The sequence below is a fragment of the Cetorhinus maximus genome, chromosome 12, assembly GCF_964194155.1.
Source record: "Cetorhinus maximus chromosome 12, sCetMax3.hap1.1, whole genome shotgun sequence".
Classification (NCBI taxonomy): domain Eukaryota; kingdom Metazoa; phylum Chordata; class Chondrichthyes; order Lamniformes; family Cetorhinidae; genus Cetorhinus; species Cetorhinus maximus.
In genome coordinates this window covers 119394532-119411496 of record NC_135890.1, presented here as the reverse complement: position 1 = coordinate 119411496, position 16965 = coordinate 119394532, and the positions used below count along the sequence as shown (strand labels likewise).

Sequence of the window (16965 nt, the reverse complement as noted above, 5' to 3'; positions counted from 1 at the left end):
GATTAAAGTCACCCATGATTACTGTAGCACCCTTGTTATGTGCATCTCTAATTTCCTGTTTAATGCCGTCCCCTACCTTACCACTACTGTTTGGAGGCCTATAGACAATCCCACTAATGTTTTCTGCCCCTTGTTGCTTCTTAGCCAAACCCAGACTGATTCTTCATCTAGATTTTCTGAACCAATATCCTCTCACTATTGTACCGACCTCATCCTTAACTAACAATGCCTTTTCCTTTCCCAACCTTGGTCACCCTGCAGCCATGACTTCATAATCGCAATCACATCGTACCCACTTACATCTATTCACGCTGTTAATTGGCCTACCTTATTGCAATGCTCTGTGCATTCAGATACATGTCTTTAGACTTGTCTTTTAAATGTTTTTACACATTTTTTTTAATGGCCCTTCTTCTGAACAGTATCCTAGACCAGGAAGCATATGTGAAGATGAGACACGAGTCCATTTTAAACCATGTGGAATCCAGCATGTACAACATGGAGTGCAGTGATGAGGGGATTGTCCTATGAAGAGATATTGAGTAGACTAGGCCTACATTCCTAGAATTTAGAAGAATGAGAGCTGATTCCATTGAAGCATATGACGTTCTTAAGGGGCTTGATTGAATGTTTGCCCTGCCTGGGGAGTTCAGAATTTGGGGACACAGTTTCAGAATAAGGGTTTGACCGTTTAGGATTTAGATGAGGAGAAATTCCTTCACTCTAAAAGGTTGTGGATCTTTGGTGTTTCCTATCCTAGAGATCTGTGGGTGCTCAGTTGTTGAGAAGGCCAAGTCACAGATTGATGGATTATTGGAATTGTGCGGTCAGTGGTGAAGTGATGGTGCTCACTACTGACTGAGAAAAACTGCCCACAAAGATCCAGCAATCTCTGTGGCCTGGACTTTACCTTTCCTGATGGTAATTTCATTCTGGCGCCAGCTATAGGGCATCCCTGAGGTCCATGAAAAATGATGGCTGTATGTTTTATCACTCACTATCCTATCATTTTATGGGAAGAGAAATAAATGGAATTAAGGTAAAAGCTGTAATATCATAAATCTTAAATACTTTAGCAATCTGTTGGTATGGAATGAAGAAATTTGACATTCCACAGATATAAAATTAGTGTTTCAGGGCCAGAGAGGCCCTGTTCAAAAATTGTGACTTAGTATGCCATTTTAAAACCCTGGTTTCAAAACATTGAACAAGGTGTGATTCTTGCAAGGGTTTTTGCAGTGAGACTAATAGTGTAAAATGTGGAAGTTCATGTTAAATCAATTGATTCCCAAAAGCATGCCCTGTGGATGAGCGAGGAATCACTAGATTGACATCAAATTCTTGATTTGTGTGTTCAACTGTGCATGTGCGGATGCCAGAAGTTGCTGTCAGCTTCACAGAGTAGTGACAGTGAACGCTGACTGTTTTTCTGTCTTTACAACCGTAAAAACTGGAGATGCGTTCTGAAGATACAAATAAGCTCTTTATGTTTGACAGCTGGATGTTCCTTTTAAGTTTTAGCTACAATTTTTTTAAAAATGCAGAATTTACAGAACTTGCTGTGTGGTAAAACATACCAGAGTGGGTTGCATGTTCCTCTATTAATAGATTCTACTAACTATTAGAGATTGCAGCTTGGTTTATTTTTTTAAAAAAAATAGATTGTAACATTTAAATAATGCTAATGGATGTGGTTTTTTAAAAAAAAGTATTTGTTGTATGAAACCTGTTGTTTATTTAGCAACTGATTTTGTAAGAACTTCGCTATTTTACCTTTTCAGGAAGAAAAGCATGGTGACCTCCCCAATCATTTTCTTCATTTAGATGTGTTTCAATTTACAGTCAAAACCGTGAGTCAAATATCTGTGTTGCCATTCCAACAATTTGTCATTAAGTACAGCTTTGCTGCTGGTTATTATCACTGGACCTTTGGGAAATTCTTCATGTCAGATGTGTGTTATACTGGGTTTTCTGGAAAGTTTATTAAAATAATAAAAAACAGGATTAAATTATAGCTGCCTTCCTGTTGATTTTGTAAGCCTTATTTGGTGCTTAAAAAGAAATTTTGTTTAACAATTATCTGAACTGAGATTCAGGGTGCCCCCCCCTAACATGGTGTGAGGTAGAGTGAATATCAGTGAGTGGTCTGTTGAATTGTGTAAGCATCAATGTGGATGCCCTTCCCAAATACACTTCCACCACAGATAGGGATAAAGGAATGTTTCTAATTTAATTGAAATGTCAGGAAATTTATCAAAGTAAAATAGTAAAAAAAATACAAGTACTGGTATTGGGCTATACTTATTCTTTGCTGAGAATTAGGATTGAAAGGCTTGCTTGCAGTATAGTTCTTCAGATCAGCCTGTTCATTAGTTTTTCAATACGGTACAAGCAGTCACTCTTTATTAAGTGCCTCTTGTCTGGATTCAGTGCCTGTCTTGAGAAGCTGTTGGTCCTGGACAGATTTTTAAAAAATGACAATTCAACAGAGTAACTGTAAAGTAAGGAAAATGTTCTGATTGCATGATCAATGCTTTTTGACTGGATCAAATGAAAGAAGTTTGTGACTTGGCTGTGTTGTTTGAGATCAGCATTATCTGAACTTACACACATTACTTCCTTCTAAAGGAAGGTAGGTTGCCTTTTACTGAAGTGCTGTGGTATTAGAGTAATGGTCAACTGTTCAATGACACATTGCAGATTTCTGTCTGTAAAGAATACTTTTGCCTATGTGCTACAAATCTCTTCATTTAAGATAGAAACTACAATTCTATATTAAAACAGACTCTCAATAACCGTTAAGTTATTTCAAACTTCACATTTCCAAAAATAAAAACATAATAGTGCATTTATAGTTACTTTAATATTCCGCTTTCCAACAAATGTTGATTTCTGAATCTGCAGTTTATAAATTCTTGTCCATTGAGTATGAAGTACATCAGCTTCAAATCTTTTGTATGTTACTATCGAAGGATTAAACCTGCACGTCACATCTAAGCAACCCTTCCTTAAAACTTAACCACACCTCCACCTCTCTGTGAGGTAGAATTAACGGAATTAATGTTCACTTCACTACATCTACTAGCTTCAGACACGATTTTTTTTGTTTTGAAGCTTCTTGTCGATTTTCAATATGACATCTACTTCGTTACAGTCTACTGGGAGCTGTAGAAATACTTACACATGCTTCCACACACACACTTTACTCTTAATTTGATGTCTATTAATTCAAGTTACTGGATAATTCAAAAGACATTGCAATTTTTTTAGGCTGATAAATCAGTGTAACTCACCTCTCTGCATACCAAGCCCTATTCAACAAATCAAATGTAATTCTGGCTCACAAAAAGCAAGCCAGGAAGTTTTGGAAGGGGAATTGAGACATCTTTAAAATATTGCACTTGCTTCTTAACTTTTGTTTTTTTAGAGTGGCTCTACATTTAATTAATAATTAGCAGACTATAATTAACAGAAAGCATGTAGTAATGCTGCACCATGATAGTCTAAATTCTGATAGCTAAAGGCTACTCTTGCCTAATTCATTTAATTCAAATTACTGGATAATTCAAACTTTTGCAAGGCTAAAAAGACAACTGTGAATTTTCAGTAGTAAATCCAGTCTCACATTTAAATGATAATGGATAGATACTGAAGCTGGTGATCTGGTGCAGCATAATCTGCACATGTAGGTGCAGCTCATTGTGTTTTGGTGAACCAGTGCTGGAGGTAATATCAGAGCTTGGCTGGCCCGGTGGGTGTGATAATTTTTGTTGATAACCTGCTGTTTGCTATGGCTCTGTAAATATTTGTGCTTTTAAAAGAAGGATGATGAGGGGAACTGCCAATGAGTGGAGTTGAACAGTAGTTTTAGTGTATTGTGATTGTAGTGGCATTTACTTCTGTGAATGATTGACTGTGAAACTGACTGGAAAATATATTGCAACAGCACAGTTCTGATTCTCTGAACCATCCCCGAGGCAGAGAGATTTGAACTCCCAACTCCAACTTTCGAGATGTTGCTGAATTAGATTACCCTGGGAGACATAAGTATAAAAACAGAACCAATTAATTTTTGATATAGGTCTTTATTAGAAACTGTATATTATCTATATATAGAGTCCCAGTTACCTTTAGTACAGTAAAATTCTTAATGCTGTTTTCTTAAAGCCATTATTACAAATTTTTAGCGTGTTTTATGTATTCTGTCAATACAGCAGTGATGGTTGCTCCTGTAAGCAGTCCAAGTGCCTTATTTGTAGGAATGTACCCATACTGTCCAATATCTAATCACACTACAGTGTAATTCAGTAGTTTTAACAAGGCACCGATTTCTGATCTTAATTGGATGTGTTTCTTTCGCGTGTATATTGTGCGTTTCTCCAATCTTTTCCCTGATTGACAGAAACACTTAGTGGAATGACAGCAAATACAAATTAACGGTTATTTTATCTTGTAGAAGTTAGTGACCATACAGAGTAATGAATGTAATCAAAACTCATTTTGGTTCAATTGATGACAGAACTCTCCTTGGCAACAAGGAAAATAATAAAAATATGAAAACTATCCCAATTAGTGGGTTTGTTTAGCTTTTAATGACCATTTGCCTGAACATGGCTGGCTCTGGTCTTGTGTTTTTCCTTGTTTTGGATAGGCTTCTCTCTGAGGCTTAGCTGGCTGACTACTGGTGTCCCTTTTGTCTTTGTACCCAGCTAGTGGCAGAACTGAAAGAAAAACGGAAAATGTTGATAAAACTCAGCAGATCTGGCAGCATCCTGTAAAATATAGGGAGACTCTTGGATGGAAATAAAAGTAGAACGGGGAGTGACCTGTTGAGATGTTCAGGCTTAAATAATAATATGTTTGCAAAATATAGTGTTAAGTTAGTAGTACTTGCTTTGTTTAACACTTGCACAGTAAAAGCTTTTTGTTTAAAACATGAAGCCTCGTGGCATAATTCTTTCAGTTAAATAATTAGGGGTTCAAATTTATTTTTAAAAGTTACTGGTCTCCGCTGAGATTAAAACACCATCAATCTTTTCTTAGATGCAAATTAAAGCTATCTGACCTGATGTACTTGATTTCTTTAACCTGTACAAATATTCTCTCTTTCTTCTTTTATTAATTGAGTCAATTGTGCTTCCAGTTAATAGTCCAAGACATATTTGTTCCAGCTGTTCCCTGTGTGAAACCTACCCCTTCCCCAAATGTGCAGACTGTTGGTGAGGTAGGATTCCTTGGATTCTCCAAGCCTTACCATGCAAACTGCTATTCTCATATGAATGGCAGGAGGCTATTTTATCATGAAAGGTATCACAGCCAGACTTGATGATGTCCTTAGCTACATCCACACTCATTCTTTGCAGCCGGAGGAACTGGAACTGGGGCGACTTCATAAGATAGACTGGTGATTGAACCTAGCATCTGGTGCTCTGTATAACTTAGTACTACATTGGATGGTACTCTTACTAGACCATTGGGGGGAGTTTTGTGAATCTTAAATATCATGTATTTATTCAGCACCCTGTTCCCTAATCTTCATTTTTGTAAACGGTCAACAGAGTACTCCTAGGCCTTTGACAGTACTGCTAGGCGAAGGAATTGGAGTGATTTGTCCTATAATCTTTTACTGCTTCTCCTTCCCCCTCTGTATCCTGTTATGATCCCCATAGAGATCGATAACTTTAAAAAAAGAGAAATTTAATCTTCTAGTTAATAACCAAAAAGATACCACAACAAGATTTCATGTTCAGACTTCTACTGTAACATAAGATTAAAATACCAATGACTAAACACTACATTTATAGGCAACTTATATTTTAGACCACAGAATAGAACTTTCCGTTTTTTACTTTTAGCACAACCGAGAAAACACATTTCATGGGCATACTTTACACTGCCCTTTAAGTAGAAATTCAATTCTCCCAGAATCAGTCCCGTGTGAACCTTCTCTCCTGAGAGTTCCTTTGTTAGCTTGGTAACTTGTAATCTCAGAACTGTCTCTCACAGTGAGATTTTTTTAAATCCTGAAAATACTTCCTTTAAAGTAAGCTCGGCAAATCCTCCAGCCCCTTCTAACTCCTCACAGATTTGGTCTTTTCAATCCGAGGCATGCACCTGCATTACTATGCAGTGAATCAGAGGCCACTGGTCACCTGTTACCGTCTTTCTCTTGGGTCCTGGCAGACTACCTGTGTCCGTGTTTCAGGGATATCTTAGACCCTTCCCCTCCTTGAAGCCTATATCCATGGGAGCATGAATCACATGGGCCTTGTAACCAAGTAGAAATGTTGATTAGCTACCCTTGAGACCCCAATTCTCCCTTTTATCTTGGAAGTAAGTGGACAGTTTAGAGCACAGCTGTTTAAAACTTAACATTCTCAACATTTTTCTGGGACTTTGGAGGCTCTCAGTCTATCCACTGTTAACACACAGGCTGCTGTCATTGTCTCCAGGTGTAAACACCTTGCACCACCTTCTCAGTAAAACAATCTGGGCCCCCCTTAATCTCTACCAGTCAAACCACCCAGGCTTGATGTTGGGCAGACTTCAGACCAGGACAGGTCACATGACCCCCTTCATTTACCTCAAATTAAAGAGACAGTTTCAAAACACAACAATCTTAGACTTGCTACTGACTGTGTTGGCAACTGTAGGCAACTGTCCATATGTTCATCCCTGTAACTATGCCCCAGGAAGCTGGATATTTAAAGACTAAAATGGCATAAATTGTTAACAAAATTTTCAAATTTCTAATGAGACCCAGCTTCTTGGATAATTTCTTTTTAGTTTCCAAGCCAGTACCTTTTAGTTGCTGTGACAGGAGTCGAAAGGTTGACCAGGTTTAACCAAGCAGCGTAAACAGGAGTGTTAAGTTCAATTAGTTTCATTTTCTAGGGATTACTTAACCCCTTTCACTGATGCATCTTCTAAATACGTTAGAAGCCTGACCCTGTACTGTATGTGGGCATCTGCTTGTTGAAGTATAAACTAAATTGTTCCATATTCCTTAATTTGATCGTTTATAGGGTTCTCCTATTTAATTTTAGTTGGTCAGTATTACACTATCATGTGACCAGAGACTTTAGTGGGAAATGCTGTGATTTATGAACAGTTCAAATAAACAAGAGCCCCAGCAGCATCTCCAATGTGAGAAGTTACAGTGCACAAATTCAAAGCAGGTTGAGACCGTAAAAGGTAACAGTGGCTCAGTTCGAATTCCTGTATCATGATTGAAAAGTTCAAAGCTTAGTTATCTTGTGATACAGTGGTTTTGTAACCTCTTTATTTGATCTAAATTTGGAACTCCTGTATAGGTTTTTTAAAAATGTCAAGCTTAGGGAGCTTTTTCACAGACTTATTCAATATATTTCTGCCTGTTAAGTGGAGAGATTACTTAAATTTAGCATTCAGCTTCAGAGGCGCAAAGTTAGCGTTGATAAAACTAAGGTTATTCATGTGGTTATCAGGACATAGGAACAGGAATAGGCCGTTTAGCTCCCCCCAACCTGTTCCACCATTCAACGAGATCATGGCTGACCTGCAAACTAACTCCATAGCTTTAGGGAAGAAACATAGACAAATATTAATTCACACACCAGCCTACCCAATTTACTATGTTGGAGGCAACAAAGCATGGTCTGTTAGACTATTAGGAATTAAATGCACTTTGAATGCTTAATGAACTACCGGGGATTAGATTCTACTCCACTCTTTCATCTCTGCCCAATCCCACCCCCCAAACAGAAAATTCACATGATATATATGAAAAAAAGCCTGGAGTGTCTGTTGTTGTTACCTAGGATTGGAAACACTTGTGATGTTGGGTAAATGGTGTTATATGCACACTGAAGACAATTGATGCCTATTCATAGGAACAGGGCTAAAAGGATCATTGAGTCTACAGTGATGTTTAGCCATAGCAGCATTGCATCTTTTAATCGCAGTTCTTTGTCATTTATCCGTATCCTTAATACCCCTACTTCCCGAGGAAGCACTTTTGTACACCCCACCCCAGTTGATTGTACGCTGTTCACTTTCTGGCACGGTGTATTTTATATTCTTTATCAGCTTTTGTAATTGAATTCTAAGGTTACCCCATCTCATAGAGGGAATAGTTATTTCCTATTTATCAATTTCCTTCATTATTTTAATCACCTCAGTCAAATCAATCCTGAGTATTCTCATCTCTAGCTTTATGCATCCTTTATTATAAATCCCATCATTCCAGGTATTATCCTGTTGCAATAAGATCAGTATACCTTTCCTACAGTCAGATATTTAAAGCTGAGCACGTTAGTCCAATTGAGGTCTCTCCAGCACATAACAGCAATAGTACTACTTTCTTTGATATTGTTTTTCTCATGCGTTGAAGTTCAGCATTCCGTTTGTCATCTTGACCACTTATGTGCCTGATTCTTTAAGTTGTTTCAAGAATCCCCTCATCCAGTGTTTCTGCATTGAGACTGTATTTCTACCTCACACTTAATGTTGAATTGCTTCTGACTACTATTGATTCAGCCACTCACTTAACCTATTTATGTCCTTTTGCTATTTTCTGCTCTACACTTCACAATACCTCAAAGTTTGTTATCAGTTGCAAGCTTGAATGTAATTTAATCTTTGTAAGTCCTGGTCGTACAAATAGAAAAGCTGGAGCCCAGCACTAGTTCCTGTGGATGCAATTTGTCAGCTGCCTTTGATTCAAGCTCCCTTTTTTTCCCCATCTCTTTACATTCCTATCTCCTAATTGATTTCCTCCAATTCCATGCACCTGAATGTTAACCATAAATCTCTTATGCATGACTTTATTAAATGCTTTGAAATTCCACATGTATGACATTAATTTAATTTCTATCTACCACCCCATTGACGCATAGAGTTCTGTTACGTCAGTTGAAGATAGCCAACATTTCACAAAAAAATGCTGACTTTTTACTTGGCTTGCACTTTTCTAAGTTCTCATTTGTTCTGTTTAGTAATGGAGTCCAGCAGTTTTCTCATTACTGCTATTTTCCAGTTAGAGAAAAAACATACAAAATTGATGTGTAGGAAAAGGCCAGCTGGTCCATCAAGCCTGCCCCTCGCATCAGGCAGTTTTCTGCAATGATACAGAACTCTAGCAAGCTTTTGTATCTCAAATCTCTGTGCGCACTTATTTCTAATAACCTTAAGTGGAAACCATCTGGGCCTGGAAATTGGTTTGACTTAAATCTCATTAGTTTCTATAAGAAAAAGGTTCTGTTTTATGTTAATCCTTCTGGAGTTTGTCTCTTCACTAATTGCTGGTACTCTTGCACTTAGTGACTGAAGTAAAATATTCATTTAGTGATTTTGCCTTATCCTGAACTACTCCTATTTTCATTTCTAGATCTATTTTTATGGGCCCACCTCAGCTCTTACAGTTGTTTTGTGAACATAATGATTAGAAAAAAACTGTCGCCTTGATATTGTCTATCAAGTTTTCTGCTCTCATTTTCTTGGCCTCTTTTTGTTGCTTTTTAATAGACTCCCAGCCCTCATTCCTCTCATTTCTCTATATCCTTTTAAAAACCGTCCCAACCACACTGAAATAGACCATAGTAAATCACCCATGAAGTATCTCATTTTGCCTTATTGGGTTTATATTTCTTTTGTACTTGAGTGGCTACTTTTTTGAATAGATTACACCCATTAGACTGTAGATTTTCCAACTCATCACTTCTTCTGCCCGATTTTAGTAAATTTATTTCTTGTCCCTTCAAAATGTAATCATGTATATGTTCTCTTGTTTCCTTTTCAAGCCCCATAGTGAATTCAGCTATATTAAAGCCAAGATTCCAAAGGTGCTCTCTTAGCATTGCTAAGTATTTTGGTTCATTGCTCATAACTGAATAGTGTAAATTGTTAGCTTTAAGGCATAATGTTTAAGAAAACTATTCTAAATGTATTCAATACATCCATTTTCTTCCAATCTATATGCAAATTAACCACCATTGCATTTTCTTCTTAAAAGCATATATGTACTTCTAATTCTGAAGTAATAATCAACAGTTAGATATACAAAATGCCCCATCAGTATTTTGTATCTTCTACTGCTCCTTAGTTGTACACATACTCATTACACTAAATTGGATGTTTCCTTGCTAACATCATGGTAGCATCTTTTGTTAATATTGCCACACTCCTCCCGCTTTCTTTTTACCCTATCCTTCCTAAAGTTTTTGTACCCCATTGCACTTGACTCCCAGTCTTGTTCAGGCTGTAGTCAGGGCTATGTAACTGCCACTGCCCATGAACCACCAGGTGTATTTTGCTTCTAAGCCCTCTTAATTTTTATTTGTAATACTCCTAGAATTTTTTGAAAGACAGTTTTCTAGGGTAATTGACTGCATTCTTTCTCTCTCTCTCTCCCTCCATCTTGTGCCTAGATTAATTTATTTTGTTTAGTAAATTTGTATGAAACTTTCTATTTCTACCATTCCAACTTTTCCCTTCTTTGTCTCGCCACCCCGTGCCATCTGTTTTGAAATCTTAATTTGCCGTTCCCAACAAGTAACATCCTGTTTTTATAAGGGAAAGCACAACTAAAAACTGAAGATTTTCCATTAGGGGTGAATTGTGGTTGTGGTCAAATTCTGGTTTCTGATTTTTAAATGCAGACTGGGCAGTTAAGTGGCAAATGAATTTTAACGTAGGTACATGTGAGGTGGCATACTTTGGTAAGAAAAATCAAAATATCATGTTGGAAAATAAGCTGAATTGGATAGAGGAGGTAAAGAATCTAAGATACAGGTGAACAAATTATTAAAAGCAGCACCCACAGGTCAGCAAAGCAGTTACAAATGCTAGCAAGGACTGGGATTAATTTCTAGGGGCATAGAAGTCAAAAGTAGTGAAGTTACTTTAAACTTGTACAGAACCCTGCTCAGGCTGTGGTTGGAGTAATGTGCACAGTTATGATCTCCATACTATAAAAAGGACATAGAAGCAATGAAGAAAAGGGAGATTTACAGGGATGGTACCAGAACTGAGAGATTACAGCTATTGGGAAAAGTTGAATAGGCTTTGACTTTTACCTTTTAAAAAAGAGAACATTTAGAGGTGACCTGATAGAGGTCTTTAAGATTGAGTGGGTTGGACAGGATAGATTTACAATGTTTCCACTTGCGGGAGAATCCAGAAGTGGGGGCCCTTAAATGCAAGATAGTTGTTATTAAATCCAGGGAGAAGTTTCTTTACTTAGAGTTGTGAGAATGTGGAACTCACTAAAAAAGAAGTGTTTGAGGCAAATAGCATATATGCTTTCAAAGGGAAAATAGATGAGTACATGAGAGAAAAGGGAATAGCACATATGCTGAAGGCTGAGATGAGGTACATGGATTGGGAAGTGACTCAAGTGAAATACAAACACCGCACACACATTGTGCCAGATGATGGGTTTGTGTGTTGTATATTCAAAGTGAATTGCTTTGACTGTTCCAACTTTGAATTTGTCACCTATTGTTAATGGAATCTATGGACTTTTTTTATTTTCATGAACTGCTTTTTTTTATTCATTCATGGGGTGTGAGTGTTACTGGTTAGCCCAGTATTTATTGCCCATTCATATTGCCCTTGAGAAGGTGGTGGTGAGCTCACTTCTTGAACCGCTGCAGTCCCTGTGGTGTAGGTACACCCACCCGTGCTGTTAGGGAGGGAGTTCTAGGATTTTGACCCAGCGACAGTGAAGGAACAGTGATATATTTCCTAGTCAGGATGGTGAGTGGCTTGGAGGGGAACTTCCAGGTGGTGGTGTTCCATGTATCTCCTGCCCTTTTCCTTCTAGATGATAGCAGTCATGGGTTTAGAAGCTGCTGTTTAAGGAGCCTTGGCGAGGTTAAATCACTTAATAGTTCATTATATTAATTATATTTGGTCAAGCAAGTGTTTACCAGTGCTTACTTAACAAATAACTGCAGTAACATATCGTCAGATATTAAGATAATTTATACAAGAAAATCATTGGATACTGAAGTTTGAGAGGTTTCTTTAGAAAACAAAACTATCTGCATTATTTTAATATGAATGAGTCTTGCAGTGTCGTTTACTGCAGAGAGCTATGCCCTTTAATATTCCATCTTTTATTGCCTGGTGCAGGGAAGTAATAGCTAGCAATCTGCTGAGTTCAGTGGGTATAAACAGGATTAATGACTCTTTGTAGTGTAGTACAAAAGAAATCATATAATTCATCAAAGTGAATATTGCCCTTGCACATATAATAGCAAGAATCCTGGTACGTTATTTGGTTTACGCTTTACACACTACATGAGCTGTGGTGAGCACTCTCCTAGGAATGGATTGAAAGGAAATTGCTGTTTTCAGATACAGCATGCATTTGTTGAAACCTACGGGAATACTTATAGTAAATGCCAAATTTGTGCTGAAAACGTAACTACTTTTATATTGGTTTTATGGTGTTCTCATGTTGCTGGCTCCCAATGTGTGTTTCTTGCAGTTGATGGCTTTACGTTGTGGTAGCTGCCTCTGCCTGTGTATAAAGAGGCTCATTGGGAGATGATGACACTAGCATTGTACAAAACCTACACAGAAGTAGTTTATTTTGGGGCTTGCTTTTGCAGAATCAGATTTGAGATAAAGAGACTGATTGAGAAAGAAGGTGTAATTACAGGCTCTTATTTTTATGATTCAAGGCAATTTACTTTTAAATCAACAAAGTTCCATGTTAAATATTCTCCGTGTGTGAATGTTTTCAGTGTCTGATATGTTAATATGGATGTTTGCTAAGCAAGTACTAGCAAGTGCATCTGTTATGGCACAATAGTGTTAGAATTATTAATTATTACAAGGAACTGAAATTATTTAAACAGAGGTCATAAAAATAAAATAATTATTGTATTTTCCACATTGTTCTATATTTTGCTGTGCAACCACTCAGTACAATAATTTATGGAATAGTTAATTAATATAATGAACTATTAAATGATTTTAAATAGCAGTTCATAAAAATAAAAAAAAACAGTCCATCAATTCTATTAGTGGTAGGTGGCAAATTCAAAGTTGGAACAGTCAAAAAGAGAGGTTTACTTTGAATATACAGCGCACAAATGCATCATCGTGGAGGATACTGGAATGACCAGTGAAGTGGAGTCCATCACCCCTATACAAGAGGGAGATGTAGGGGAAATGTTTACTTGGGTAGAAGAAATCAATGTACCATTAGCATTCCTCACACCTCCAAGTTTTGACCACTTGTTTATATTTCCAGTAATTTGGGTTTTGGATGGAGAGGTATTTTGTCATGGTGCTTAAAGCAGTAAAATAACTTAAGAATTGCAGCTTTCTTATTGTTGAGGGATGTTATCAGTAATGGTAACCATGAAGCTTATCATCGATCCTTATAAAAACCCATTCGCTCCTCTATTATCCCTTAGGGAAGAAAATCTGCCATCCTTACCGGGTCTGATTGACATGTGACTCCAGACCCATTGTAATGTGGTTGACTCTTATCTTCCCTCTGAAAGGGTTTAGCAAGCCATTCAGTTCTAGGGCAATTAGGGATGAGCTACAAATGTTAACCTTGCCAGCGATGCCCATATCCTGTGACAGAATAAGTTGTACAGAAAGTGGGCCACGTTGTCCACGATCTCACTGTTGTTGTGCTGTGGGAGCTGGTTGGAAGAGGATCTTAGTTTTACGAGTGTTTAGTGAAAGGTCCGCATTTCCTCATATGCTTCAGTGAAAGAGTTAACAATGACCTGGAGCTCAATTTCCGAGTGAGTGCACACAAACGTCATCTATATTCTGAAGCTCAATGACTGAGGTTGGAGTGATTTTGGTTTTGGATTGAAGGCACATAGGTTGAACAGCTTTTCATCAGTTCTGTAGATTATCTCCACGTCTGTGGGTAATTTGTTGGAGGTGAGGTGCAGTATTTCAGCAGGGAAAATGGAGAAGAGCATTGGTGTGCTGACACAGGTTTGTTTGACCCCAGTTTTCACTGAGATAGGGTGTGAGGTGATTCTGTTGGTTTGGATCACAGCTTGCATGCCATCATGGAGAAAGCAGATTATGGTGACAAATTTTGAAGGGCAGCCAAATTTGAGGTGGTTTCATTGGTGCCAGCTGTCCTGCACCTCAACCAAATGGTTAGGCTTCATTTCTAAAGATGTGTTCTATTCTAAGAATATCCTTTGTTGGAGTGGGGTATTCACGCCCAAAACTGATCCTGCTCTAGCCTGGCAGCCACAAATCTCATTGAATAGCAATCATAACCATAGCTAATTCTTCCATTCCTCCTCAGCGCCAGGGCACTAAAGCCAATTATAGCACTCCGCCTGGTGGCTTAGCTGAGAGTAATTAATGCAGCAGAGACCAAGGACTGGGATGAAGTTGTCATATTGATCCATATACCTTGGCACTGCATCGGGTGGTGCATTTATCCACATAAAACAATGGAAGACCTGAGCATTTTCTTTTCTACTGCATATATTTCAGTTATTTCTTGCCTCTAGCTGTTCAAGAAGCATGTCCTAAAGTGGTCAGCAGCAGTTCTCAGATGCGGCACATAGCACTATTATTTTGATTGCTGTGGGTGACAGTGTTATAATTGCCATTGTCACTGTTGTCTTTTTTCCCCTGGTCGCTGTCAACGTTTTTAAAACCAAAAGCATCATGGCCTTGTCTGCTTTGACTTGTTTATATATTCCCTTACACATGATTAGATTTACTTTCTTGCCCAATCAGGTGGACAGCTGTTCAACTACAAAGGCCATCACAGCCAAGCCCAAACCTGTCCTTGCCCAGTGTGCCGCCACCGCCAAATGCAAAAACTTGCAGCCAGGAGAGTCTTGACAACTTTCCAGATAACTGACCAATTTCACTCTACGTAGCCCAAGGTTTCATTTCAAATGAGGAGTAACTTCTTTAGTTTCTGGTTATTTATTGTGCAATTTTTTCTCCTTGCTTTGCAGTGCTAAATTGGGAGTTCTTTTTGGCCTTTAAAAGATTAATGGAGAGTAATGACAAGAGCAGCTAGCATATTTAAGTTTTTAAATTGGCATTTGCCAAAGTAATATCTTTCTCTTTTGCTCTTTTGATTTTGTTTTTTAATCTAAATCTTTGGACAGCATTGTCTAATTCTTTGAAGGGTAAATATATTTCCAGCAGCTGAGCTGCATTGAATCTCCCTTTGCTATATCAGCACTAATTATTTTCAGTTTCCTGAGGCTTCATTTCCCCTCAAAGAGGTGGACCGGGCCTCTGCTTCTGCATTTCTTTCAGTGCTGTTGACTGATGTGCTAAGTAAGTGGAAACACTAATGCTTTGTGACAAGCCAGATGTAATAGACTTTACAGGGTGTGATTGAATGATCTAGTAATTAGAATGGAAGGCTATTCATACAATAGTGAAGTTTGACGAGAGCAAGCCCTTGTCACTCTTTGCAAGTGCCTACAGAAGCTTGTGTTTGAGAGGTGTTAATACTTCGCAACAAAATTAAGAATTTGCATTGTAAATGCTTTATTTATTGCATATTATCCACTACTTGCCCTTGTTTAATTTATATTTCTTCTCTCCAACAACATCAAAACTATAACAAAAACAAAAATACCTGGAAAAACTCAGCAGGTCTGACAGCATCTGCGGAGAGGAACATAGTTAACGTTTCGAGTCCGTATGACTCTTCAACAGAACTAAGGAAAAATAGAAGAGAGATGAAATATAAGCTCGTTTAAGGGGGGGTGGGACAAGTAGAGCTGGATATAGGGCCAGTGATGGGTGGAGATAGCCAAAAGATGTCATAGACAAAAGGACAAAGAGGTGTTGACGGTGGTGATATTATCTAAGGAATGTGCTAATAGGTGACATTAAGGGTAGAAAGCAGGATGAGCAAGGTACAGATAGCCCTATTGGGGGTGGGGGAGGGATCGAAATGGAAATACATTTAAAAATAATGGAAATAGATGGGAAAAGAAAAATCTATATAAATTATTGGAAAAAAGGGGGATCGGAAAGGGGATGGGGATGGAGGAGAGAGTTCATGATCTAAAATTGTTGAACTCAATATTCAGTCCGGAAGATTGTAAAGTGCCTAGTCGGAAGATGAGGTGCTGTTCCTCCAGTTTGCGTTGAGTTTCACTGGAACATTGCAGCAGGCCAAGGACGGAAATGTGGGCATGAAGTGACAGGGAGGTCTGGGTTATGCTTGCGGACAGACTGAAGGTGTTCCGCAAAGTGGTCACCCAGTCTGCGTTTGGTCTCTCCAATGTAGAGGAAACTGCATTGGGAGTAGCGAATGCAGTAGACTAAATTGCAAATGAAATGCTGCTTGACTTGAAAGGAGTGTTTGGACCCTTGGACAGTGAGGAGAGGGGGAGTAAAGGGACAGGTGTTGCACCTTCTAGTGGTTGCATGGGAAGGTGCCGTGGGAGGGGGTTGAGGTGTAGGGGGTGATGGAGGAGTGGACCAGGGTGTCACGGAGGGAACGATCCCTGCGGAATGCCGCCGGGGGGGGTGAAGGAAAGATGTGTTTGGTGGTGGCATCATGCTGGAGTTAGCAGAAATGGCGGAGGATGATCCTTTGAATGCGGATGTTGGTGGGGTGATAAGTGAGGACAAGGGGGACCCTATCATGGTTCTGGGAGGGAGAGGAAGATGTGAGGGCGGATGCGCAGGAGATGGGCCGGACAAGGTTGAAGGCCCTGACAATCACTGTGGGTGGAAAACCTCGGTTAAGGAAGAAGGAAGACATGTCAGAGGAACTGTTTTTGAAAGTGGCATCATCAGAACAGATGCGACGGAGGCGAAGGAACTGAGAGAATGGGATGGAGTCCTTACAGGAAGCGGGGTGTGAGGAACTGTAGTCGAGGTAGCTGTGGGAGTCGGTAGGCTTGTAATGGATATTGGTGGACAGTCTTATCACCAGAAATTGGGACAGAGAGGTCAAGGAAGGGAAGGGAAGTGTCAGAGATGGACCATGTGAAAATGATG

The 16965-nt window shown here is 38.7% G+C and overlaps 1 protein-coding gene across 1 annotated transcript in view; it reads left to right on the top strand.

Annotated features, from left to right (window-relative positions):
- fbrsl1 (fibrosin-like 1) overlaps positions 1-16965 on the top strand; it is a 913938-nt gene that overhangs the window by 135653 nt on the left and 761320 nt on the right. The window contains exon 2 of the mRNA XM_078554523.1: positions 1782-1850. Within this exon, the coding sequence (XP_078410649.1) occupies positions 1782-1850 (69 nt within the window). The remainder of the gene's footprint in view (positions 1-1781; positions 1851-16965) is intronic.